Source organism: Motacilla alba, chromosome 2, assembly GCF_015832195.1.
Source record: "Motacilla alba alba isolate MOTALB_02 chromosome 2, Motacilla_alba_V1.0_pri, whole genome shotgun sequence".
Lineage (NCBI taxonomy): Eukaryota > Metazoa > Chordata > Aves > Passeriformes > Motacillidae > Motacilla > Motacilla alba.
In genome coordinates, this window is record NC_052017.1 from 124,616,598 (window position 1) to 124,628,928 (window position 12,331).

A 12,331-nucleotide genomic window follows, 5' to 3' on the forward strand; every position below is an offset into this window, starting at 1 on the left:
AACTTCTGATTTAGATGTTCAGAATAGAAGTTATTCTACCTTTTCATTCTGAGGAATGAACTGAGCTTTAACTGTGAAAAGTATATAACTGGATTTTCTTCTTGCCTGAGTTGTTACTCTGATCTAATCAAAAGTATGAACAGGTTAAAAAATAGTAACATAGTTCTTGGCTGTAAGACATGGCCTGCCTATATTTGACTAGTGGCTAAATGACCTTTTGCTTACAAAATAAGTTTTCTCTACTTAAAGCTATGTATATTTTTGACACTTCTGCAGTCTACTAAAGCTAAAGAAAACCCACTGCGGATGTGGGACAATTCCTTTTATTTCATTTCCATCTAAGTAAATTGATGTAAATAGAGAGACTTGCTGGCAGGTGGAATTTGCATACAAATTATGAAAATCACATACACTTTGAAGGGATGAAGCTAGATGAACACAAGAAGTGTTGGGTTTTTTTTTCTTCTTTTAGCAAATTGTTCCCAGAAATGATATGGTTTTTCCCATCAGAGATTTACCAGGATGCATTTCTACTTGTGACCTCAGATAAAAGATCAAAGAAGCAAGAAAATCTGTGTTCCTAGAGTTGAAGTGGTTCATTTTTCCACTTTCTAATTCTCAGAACATAAGCTGCTGTCTTTTCTCACTTCTTTTTTGTACTGAATTTACAGGAAAATTGTTCTGATAGAAATATATTGATTGCAGTAAAGAATTGTATGTTACCTGCCTTGCACACCTCACAGTGATATTTAACTGGTGAGAAATGTGCTCTAACTGACACCAAACAAAAGCAGAGTTGTTTTTCATTTTAAGAGTTTGCTCTCTACGTGGCCTTGAATGTTTGTTTCTTTGACAGTAGATAATGATTCATTCTCTTGCTTTGCAGTTTCTAGATGGCTAAGTACTTAAAAAGTCAATACTGAATTTCTAAGAAGAAATCCACATATGATTACAGTAAAGCTCTGCTATCACAGCATTATATTAAATGATGTATTGGTATATTCCACATCTATAAAAATAAGAAGTTTAAACTTTACTTTTGAGCAGTATTTTAAAATGTGCCATGTTGATTTTATTGATAGTTTGATTTTTCTGTGTCGAGATTCACCAAAAGTGAAAAATTAAAAGTTAATTTTTGCTGGAAAAATCATCCAAAGTCGGGGTAACTGTATGCTTAGAAACATAATTCTCTTTGTTCTTTATTTAAGGTTTAAAGCCACGTGATCCAACCATGACTGGCAAAACGCAGACCAGCAATGTCACCAATAAGAACGACCCAAAGTCCATCAACTCCAGAGTTTTCATCGGTAATCTGAACACAGCTATTGTCAAAAAAGGTGACATCGAAGCAATCTTTGCAAAGTACGGGAAGATCGTGGGCTGCTCGGTGCACAAAGGTTATGCCTTCGTACAGTACATGAGCGAGAGGCACGCGAGGGCTGCGGTGGCAGGAGAGAATGCCAGGATCATTGCAGGGCAGCCATTAGGTAAGGATTTGTTAATACCATTAAAATACTGTTTTCTCTTTGCTTTCTGTTTGAAAATCACCTGTCGCTGGTGCCCACAGAACTAGTGAGTTTGTTTTGCGGATATTCCATCTCAGCATATTTCCAGGATTTTGGAACTGACAGAGTGTTTAACATATGATGTGTTACCTAGGTATTACAAAATATTTAGCCCTATAAACTGCTTAATTATTAAACAGACCACTTCTGAAAACTTTATACTTATTTGTAATTCGACTGTAGTGAACATGATTGCTCTTGTGAAGAAAATATTACTATTTTTTCCTAGACTCTTGTTCAGTAAATTTAGTGTAGTATAACAGGGTTTATCTAATATATGAGGTTATCTGTCATGTTATCTATCTAAAATGATACCCAGCCCAATAATGTATCAGATATTATACAGAAGCAAAAGAATAGTTTTTATTTGTCCTTGAAATCATGCCAAATCAAACTGTAAGTGTTATTTAGAGAAGTCTATTATTAAAAACTAAGATTGCAGGTTTCCCCCATAATACTGTAAACTTTGTTCATCTAATTCCAAATAAACAAAAGAAAAAAAAGTCACACTTTTCTCTTCTAGTGCTTTGTCATGAATGCTTAAGTAAAATCTAGTTGTTACATAATGCAACTTTTACCTCTGAGAGCTATTTTTAATTACCTATGCAGACTGTCAATGATAAGCTTTGGAGTCCACTACTAGACTTAATGTCATATATATACAGTAGTAATGTGCAGTACAGCAAGATTTTTGGTAGGATTCAGAAGTCTTTCAGTGCATCTCTGAACTGTATTGCTCATATCCAACCCCAAGTATGTAATGGCTACATCAGGAAAAGGTGACATGTAGCCAGTGTCTTGGCTGTAACAAGCTATAAAGAATGGATATGGCTTGTTCATTTTCAGTGTTGCAGGCTGTGGAAATCTATTTTTCTGATTGTTTGTATAAACTGAAGCATTTCTGTTAACTGGGTTGTTCTTTTATCACAGTTGTTGAACAGTAATTTTAAGTTTTATAACTCCTACCTTAAACTTCTATCTTTTGGGTTCGAGAAAAAAAAAGATTAAATAATTTTAATTGAATTCAAGGGGAGGTTACTTTCCAACTTCATTAGGAAAAGTCATGTAGATGAGTGAAATAAAAGAACTCAAGTGATAAAAGCAAGTCAACAAAGTCAGTCTGTGGGATGGCATTATTAGAAGACGTTTCCTGGAGCAGTGTTCACCAAGCAATAGGCCATGTAATGCCATCAGTGCATTACTTACAGCCTCTTGCACACTGGTCTGACCACATTTTTTAAACTGTGTTTTCCTAAGGCAATAGATCTGTTATTACTATGATTACTGTTGCTAGACTCTTTAAGTATTTCTTGTGGCATCTCTAATATGCCAAGCATTTTCTACAAGGAAATGCCCTTGCACTAGTCTGTGTACTTTTGTGCTTTCTGTAGCAGGGAATTTGTTTCAAAAGAAATTAAGTGACCAATAATTAATTGAATTGTTTGAATATTTTAATAATAACAGAAATGGTTTACTCAATATTAAATTTCAGCTGTTTAATCTTAAAATACTTTGCTTTTTCTGCACATTCTTCTGATGGCATACTCATGCCTCAGTTCTCAATATATCAAGGAATATAAAGAATAAGCAAGGTGAGATTTTATTTTTTCTCTTCCTAATTTTCTCTTTTTTATATGTGAAGTGCAGTCGCTATCAGTAAGTTTGGCAAAAATAATGAATTTGTAAAAGTAGTACTTCTCATTAAAGAATTGTTTCCATGAATTATTTCAATTGGCATAGACATTAACAATCACCACACATCAATGAGTATATGACTGAGAAAATTTACTTGGGATTTTGACCCAGAATATCTTAGGCACAAATAGTGCATTATTGTGAAACTTCTTGATGAAAATTACTTTTTTCTCTGTCCTGAGAGCTTTGCATTCTGAAATAAATAGAACTAATGAATTTATGTCAATAGTCATGTTATGGAAAGGGAAAAGAAAATCCTGTTACAGATGTACAAATAAACTTGAACATAGCTGAACTTTCTATTAAATTGAATTAGAATAAATTAGTAATTTGAGGGCTGGATGATAAGCAGATAAGAAAAGTTATTTGAACAAAGGAATATTTGAAAAATATTATCCCATGGTACATGCCTGATACTACTATACACTCTAGTACTCAGCACCTCACAAAAGAAAGCATAACTTCATTTAGATTGTGTTAATAATGTACATTAGCTCTTTCATGGGGTAATCAACTGATCCATTTACATTAGCTCCTGCACTCTATGGACTAATGCCATGCAAAATTATGCAGCTTTATTTATGAGTCAGAAACCATTTACATGGTTCACATACATGTATGTACCTGAAATTTAAAATTGAACCTGTAAGTTCTTATAGCTTTTTAGAGCACCGCACAGTTCACTGCATGTCCTGTCTAAATGTTTCCTCAGAGGTGGAGCCACAAAAGATTAAGCTCAGCAGGTATACAACAAAGCTAAACAAAGCATTTTGTTTAGCAAATTCCTCAAATTAGATGTACAAATCTAAACCATTGGTATTACCTTCAGTCTTGCCAGCTTCCTGTGGGTCATTATTATTGGCCTGTTGGTCTCATCCATCAACTCTGAAGCTCCTACTGATGTGTGTAGTGGTCAGTGATAAGTAATGGTGGTGTCATTAATATAGCAACTTAACAGAAGAGAATTTCATCAGGTGTGTGATCATTTCCAATCTTCCTGTTTCATAAAGTGCAACATACTCTAAAAAGCTGTGCGGTAGAGATCATAAAGGAAGACAAAAAAATATGCTGGGGAAATTTATTGCTATGATTGTGAAGTTCAGTGTAGTTTCTCAAAGCAATATTATGTCTTCATGGGAATAGCATGTTTCCCTGCCCACAGGACAGAGACAGGTCAGTATAGGGCACAGAAGTCTGCTTCACAATGATTATTTTGTAAATTGCTTCAGGCTGAAGTTGAGAAAATATTGAAGTTGTTCTAGGACAAAACTGCAGGTTATGTTCTTCGTTCTGGGAACACATCCACAGTATTAACTCTTCTTAAAAGTTTTTCACCTGTTTAAGCACACTTGTGAGTTACAGAATATTTGTGCATATCCACTTCCTTCCCAAATAGGACAAAGAGACAGGATGAATAGGAATTATTCTGAGGAAATAGTGAGTCTATCTGTGAACTTTACCAAGGGTGATTTCATCCTTCTCTGGTGAGAAAAGGATTAGACACCTGCTTGCTCAAAAATGAATAGTGCAAGTCCCTCATTGCAGCTGTGGGCAGAGGAAATGAGCTGTAACCTTTCTCATAGCGAGGAGCCCAAGCCTGAACACAGGATTCGAGGCGCAGCCTCACGGATGCCAAGTGCAACAGGATGATCACTGCCCCGGTACTGCTGGTCACACTTTCTGATAGAGGCCAGGATGTCATTGGCCTTCTTTGGCCACCTGGGCACATTCTAGCTCGTCTTCAGCTGCTGTTAACCAGAACTGCCAGGCTCTTTTCCTCCAGGCAGATTTCCAGATGTTCTTTCCCCACTCTGTAGCTCCACATGGGATTCTTGTGACCCAAGTGCAGGACCAAACATATGATCTCATTGAACCTCATCAATGGCCTTAGCCCATCGATACAGTCTGTCCAAATCCGTCTGTAGTGCCTCCCACCCAACTTGGTGTTGTCTGCAACACCTTGGTGTTGTCACCAGCCCCTCACCCAATCATAAATAAAGATTTTAAAATAAAGGTATACATAGCAGCTTCTGTCTGAAATACTGGTATAGCTATCATATCAACTTCTAAATCATAATGTTCCTTTGATTATTCTTGGTTAATAGTTCATAGCCTTTTATTTTATAATACCTTAATTATAATGCCTAATTTTTGTCTGTTTTCCTACACATTTTTAAACCAGGATAATTCCTTTAACTAGAGAATTTTTCTTCATTTGTGTATATAAGCCAGGCCATCTCACAGATATCAAAACAAGTTAAATGGTGTAAGGCTCTTACTTTCATTCTTTTTCATGGAAGACACATGGAATTTCATTATTGGATCCTTAGAAACAGGAAAGATTACAATTTCAAGACTACAAGAGAAGTTGTCTTTCTCCAGCTGATGCCCTTTTTAATTAATAAATTAGTTCCTCTGTAGCCTGAATCCTGTTTTGTAGCTGCAAATATTACTCACCTGTGCCTGCCTTCAGGTCTAAATTAGATGCAGTATCTGAATACCAAGTGAGTGCATATTGACACGAAGTCTAAGGTAAGATGCTGGTTGCAGATATTTATTTTCAGAGACATACTCCTTTACACATTTGAGAAGCACAAGAGCCCTGAAGGGGCTTTTTGAATTATAACAACCCAGTAGAAAACATCCAAGGTGAATAGCAGGTAATAAAGGGAGATTTTAGAGAGAGTCAACATATACCTTTGCTGCAAATTGAACTGATGTGATAATAGAGCTGTTTTATCTTTTGTTTCCTTGCCTCTACTCAAAACATATCTTTTCTATTTTATGTTTGAAATGTCTAACAACACTGAGAGACTTACATGTGTATTTGTAGAACAAGTACTCTCCAGACTGAAACAATTTTTCACCTCAGTCTGGGCTACAAAAAACATTAATTGTGTAGTGAAAGTTTCTGTCTTAAAAGGAATAAATACTTTTGCTGTTTTAGTGAACTAATTTGTAAAAAAAAGCACTTTGGCTTAAAAAAAAAGGCAGATTTGCCCAAATTTTCTGGATGACTAATCTCTACCTAAGCCAATGATAGGCTAAGATAATAAAGTCAAATCTGAATTAGTGCTTGTTCCGTTTCCACTTTGTTATCAGTTTTCAACCAGTAACATGGAAGCATACAATCTTTTATTTGTACAAACAAGTCATGATTTATTAGAGCAATCTTGGTACTTTTACCCACCTACCTCCCACTAATGTAATGCCAGGATTTATCAGGAAAGCAATGTTATCTTGTTTTAAAGACTTTAGTGCAGCAGGAACTAAAAGGATTTCTTATTTTGCTTCTACAAATCTGTAAAGACTTGAGTTTTAATGTGGGTCAAAACATTTCAGGCAAGGACAATGACTACCTTAGACAAACCCCATGGACTACATTGGTATAATAAAAGAGTGGGAATATTTTGATATTTTTATGTCTATTTAATGAAATATTAAAAATTGAATAATTATGTATGCATAATTATTCATCATTTATTCAAATTGTGTTTTAAATCACATAGCATTAGAAGATTGTCTATTGCAATTTTCATACTACTGGACCAGGAAGGACAATGCACTTCATAGAATTCTTTGGTCAATTGTAATTTCTGCAGGCTCACATTCTGACATATTGTACTTTTACATCGTGGAGCATTACACCATGGAGTAAATATTCTGAGAACTATAACTCAATAATAAGCAGGTAATTTTCCAACCAAGTGAGACTTAGAAAACAAAGCATTTAAGTTCTGATAAGCCATGAAAGCTTTATAGCATATGGTTTTCAACACTTAAAAGCTGTCTTTCAAAGAATATTGTATTCTTCTGATAAAATAATCCACTTTTTAATGAATAGTGTTGAAGCAAAAGCAAAATCACACTTGTGAAATGCTATATAAGGAATTATCATTATCATGTAAGTTTGAGAATAAAAAATTTGAATAAGCAAATACTTCAATCAATAAAATAAATGATCCATAAACCTACAAAACCTGTGAGATGTTGTGAGTTTTGGCTTTTTGTGGGGATGACTTTTGCATTTGCTGAACTCATATAATTATTTGTTGATTACTTCAAAAAGTGATAGCAATTTATTTTTGTAATATAGCCATCAACATCCAGGCCAGGTTTTGAGGAAGCTTATTTGATCCAGTATTTTTTTATGTTGAACTAAACATAAAGTATATGATAAAACAAAAAGACCAATTGGTCTTCTTCCAAAATCAAACAAACAGAAACAAAACCCAAAAGATAGTGCATTTGTAGCCAAGATGAACGTAATGCCTAATGTCACAGGAACCTAGAGTGAAACTATGGATATCAACCCAGGCTTTCACTGTCTTTACTAAGTCTTTCCCACTAAATCTCATCTTAGTCAATGTCTTCATCATCAAGCCCTCAGGCACACACAGATTGTTACAGAACATCTGAAAAATCATTAATTATATTTCCACAGCTTAGCTCAGAGGAGATAAATTTTACCCACCAGAACTGACTCTTTCATTCCATTATTCCAACCTGTTTCTATATTTGGGAACCACTGTAATCCTGTTTCAGCCAGGATTCCTGTGCAGGAACAGGGATCCTGTCCAAAGCTGTCTCATAGGTCTCAGCTATTTTGCTGAGACTTTTCTCCACCCATGCCCTTGTGGTCTTGGTGAAGCCTGTGCAACAGCACACATGACTGTCAAGTCTTACTGTTGAGGACCTTGGATACAACAATCTTTCTTCATACAGTCTTCTAATAGTAGATAATTTTCATATGTCCCTTACTGTTACACATTTTGGTGCCTCCCAATACTTTATACCTTCTATTGTTGCAGTAAGATCCTGCAGCCATAGCAGCAGATTATAAACCAGTTGTTTCATGCTCTTGAACAGAAAAACATGATTAAATCTTGTTGTCACTCTACAGTCCTGTTTCTTGTACATTTCTGTAATCAATATTTCTTCATCCTATAGTCACATTGATATGAACCATTCCATGTGCTATCCATGCATGTAAAACAATTCATACAAAGGTAGAAAGGAAGGGTCATTTTTAACAATCATCCCTCAGCAGTTCAGGGTAGGGCATGGTTGCACAATTGATGTATGCTTGTTCTAGAAGGGCAAGCGGAATTCTTCATCATGAAAGAAAAATCCATATTTTAATAGAATGACCTGTTTCCTTAGATTGAGAATACCTGGAATAAGAATGAGTGAGTTTTACTCCTCATATTTCACAAAAGTTTCTGTTTCTCTCTTAGTGGGATTTGGTCAATTCCCAGTGAAACTACAAGTTAAATCTATCTTTTATGTTCAGAAAAGCACATATCAATAAAATACTTTAGTTATGAGGCGAACTTATGGAGGTGAAGTTTTCCTTATTGTTTGCCTGGTATCTCTGAAATTCTTTATATTATCATGAAGTGAAAGTTTGCAACGTTCTTCCTGGAATAGAGTTCTGTACTTTGAGCAGCCTGATGTCAGCTCATGCAAATGTTAAGTATGCCCTCCATCATAATGCCAAAAATTATGACCTTATTGCTTGACATCAACAGATGTTTTTGAAAGAAAACCTTTCCTTCAAGGCTTTATAAAGATACATATAAAGATACATTTAGTCTTCTGCATGGCTAGCTGACCTTTAAAATCATAGACAAGGTGTTATTATGAGATCTTTCTAGGTCCTTCTCTGCTGTTTGACATGTCTGTATATAGCACAGGCTCCATCTGCATAAAATGTTACTTTTTCATAATTTCATCCTTGGGTTTCATAAAGACTTTAAGTCTTCTTTCAAGATGGGTCTGATATATCCTTAGTAATTTCGTAAGAGCTTTTCAAAACATTTAGATGATGTTATCTCAAAGATCTCTGTACTAAGCCTTTATTGATTACATATCTTGCTGAGATTGTTGTTGGTTTTGGGTTTTTTTTAGCAAACCATATTCAGTAGGTCCTTCTGGATTTGAAATTAATGCTGGTTTTTTTCTGCTTCAGATCTGTAAGACAATACGAAAAAGAGTTTTCCTTTGTGACAGACAATTCTTTACCTTTTCTTAAATATACTTGCTTTGATTAGTGACTGCTGGGATCACTAAAATTGCATAGCGAAACTATAATGTTAGATTCTGAACTGTCATAACATTATGCAGTGATAAAAACATTGTTATGATCGGTTCTCTCATAATATTTGTCACCAAGTCTCATGTGGAATGCACTGTACAAAAACAACTATCTCTAGGATGCTCTGCAATTATTGGTTTGGTAGGCTAGGAGGTCTTGTAGTCTATAGCTTCACTTTTTTTGCTAAATCTAACTTGATTTAATTTGATAGACTATTTTCCATGCATTTGGCTTCTTTCACTTCAAATAGAATCTAAACAAGAATGAGTGATATTAGCTTCTTGATCATTTGACAATACTTCACTCTTTCACTTAAACCGATGCCGTTAAGTTACTAATGTCTCGTGGCCTGCTTTCTTAATGTGTGCCTGTCATATATGCTTGTTTTCTCATTCTTTTGTTAAAACCTTTCAATGGTGACCTCTTTCCAAAAGGTATATGGAAAAATTCACTTCTGCTATGGGTTGTATGGAAAGGGCAGGGAATTGGAAAATTTCTCATCTAAATCTGACAGGCCAGTTTTTATCTTTCTAATCTGCAATTGAGGCATGGGGGTTTTCAACAGGTATTCATCACTGAATGGTGACAGGACAAAATAATGCTATTATAGTGTACTGCAGAATCTGGGTAAGTCCTCACCCTGTTATTTGTCTTTGGACTGTAATTGCTAAAGCCTTGAAATAGATTTGCTTCCCAAGATATCACTCCGCTGTTTGGAGGAGAAAGTGTAGCAAATATTTTTCCTGCCAGAATACTGATGTAGCATGAAAAATTCTTTTCCTAATCTAAATTCATGGAAGCTGGTCTTTAGCATGATGAACTTTTAAGATCACTCTTCCTGTTTCTTTCCCTTCTTAACAGCAAGCTCAGCTAAAATGAAAGTGTTCTTTTTTTCTGTTTAGCTTAACTGAGACAAGAAATGTTTTGAGAGCACATTTGCTGTCTCAGGTTTGATTTCGTGTCTTAAGCCTACTTGCATTTCACACCTAAGGAAAATACAGTGGAGGAAATCTGTTTCTTTCTCAGGTTTCAAACTTAATCCTACTACAATTCTTTCAACAGGCAGCCTCATCAGCAAAACTGTCTAAGTCATATATGTTGGAAAAAAAACAAACCCCAAACTTAGTTGTTTATAACTTATTAATAATTCAGTTAGTTTTCAGCACATCACACTGGCAAAGCAAAGTTCACAGGCAAAAAAAAAAAAAAAAAGGGAAATTTGACAAATTAGATGCTCTTATTCTGTACTACTTCTCCCTTTTCCAGAAGAAATGTTACTATTAATGAGCTCCACCAAAAGCTTATGAAGTTTCAAGTAAAAGTAATTTTCTAGGTATTTTAATTACTCGGAACCGAGCACTATTCATATGCTTGATTGTTATAACCCTTTAAATGATTTCAGTACCTCCTAAAAAATTAATGGAAACTGAATCAGACATTTTTTCAGGGCAAGACTTATGATTTTCAGAAGGCCAACTGAAAAAGGATTACGTTGGGTTTTAGTTTACCTTAGAGAATACATTGTATTACTTACAAAATGATAATATATCTTTAAGAAGACGTTGTGTCTGTTCCAACCCAGCATGGAATTTCTAATTTGACATACATGTAAGTTCAGATATGTGAGTTCCTCAGCTTTCTCCCACAAAATGATAACAGTCAGGTAGCTGAAATCTGTGGATCTACACTAGCTTGCCCCCAAAAGAAGTACAATCATTTCCACAACTAAGGACTAAAGGTGGACAGGAGTTGCTTGAAAGTCTTTGCTGCCATGGGTAAGATTTTTTTTAATTACTATTTCATTTTTAATTTTTTTAATATGTGAAATGGTGCACTTAAAGAACAACTGTTTTCCTTTGTGGCAGTCTCCAAATTTTAATACCTTTTTCTTTTAGTCAGCTCTGTTGCTTGTTTACCTAGTCTCCACAATGTAAGTGTGCAGTGATTTGATGTTATTGAAACACTTTTATTACAAGCACACTTATTCATACACATTGTTAAAACCACATAAAACACAGCATATCCATTTGACTGCTGTGGTAATTTGTTGAAGATATCTGTCCCACCAATCCTACTGTTTGCAGTTAAATGTCAAATTCTAATCCTCCTGTGCTTTGTTTCATTCTGCTCCTAATGCTTCACACAATCATGAAAAAAGGAACAGAGTGTAGTGAGCTTGAAGTGTGGAATTAACTTCCAGATCTTGAAATAAATGCTGCACAGATCATACACAGACAGTTCCCAAAAAACTTGAAGACATGATTTGCCTTTTCTTATCTTCCTTTTTCTTCCCCTCCTCAACCTCTTCCAAGTTCTGCCCCTTTACCATATTATTTCATCTAAAAATACTCTACTGCTACCTACCCCTAGCCTATTTTCCCAGGTTTTTTTAACTTTACAAATTTATTTGGTATTTATAAGAGCTTGTCCCAGAAATGTCTCTCTTATTCATGACTTCTGTCATGTCACATTGCCCTTATTTTTTAAAATGTGTAGTGTTTTGCCAGACTCAAGCTGCTACTTTTTGGTGATGTCAGAGGCTGGGATTAATCATCTGCATGCAAACCTTAACGTTTCCAATCGAGTGAGATAACACTGATTATGCCTGTAATTCCCCAGAGCCTATTTCTTGTCTTTGAAGATGAGTGTGACATTTGCCTTTTTCCAGTCATCAGGGAGCTCTCCTGATTTTTCCAGCCATTCAAAGGTGATAGAGAGCAGCCTCACAATAATATTAACTAGCTCTTTTACTGTCCCTGGATGCATTTTGACTAATCTCATATTTATTTTTAACACTAAGAAGTTATGTTTCATTATATCATTATGAAAGCTGAACATTCAAAGAAAAGCAAACACCGCTTTAATTCCTAAAAAAATCAGTCAATTTCTTGGCAGTTTATCTTTTTTTACAATAAGCATATTGCTTTCTTATTGTTTTTTTTTCTTCTTTTTTTTAACTCATGATAAGTAACAG

General features: G+C 35.0%; 1 protein-coding gene across 13 annotated transcripts in view; it reads left to right on the plus strand.

Annotated features, from left to right (window-relative positions):
* Positions 1 to 12,331, plus strand: part of RALYL (RALY RNA binding protein like) — a 370,447-nt gene that overhangs the window by 186,124 nt on the left and 171,992 nt on the right. For all 13 annotated transcript variants that reach the window (XM_038127993.1, XM_038127994.1, XM_038127978.1 and 10 more), the window contains one exon: positions 1,209 to 1,487. In XM_038127993.1, the coding sequence (XP_037983921.1) occupies positions 1,232 to 1,487 (256 nt within the window). In that variant the 5' untranslated portion in view covers positions 1,209 to 1,231. The remainder of the gene's footprint in view (positions 1 to 1,208; positions 1,488 to 12,331) is intronic.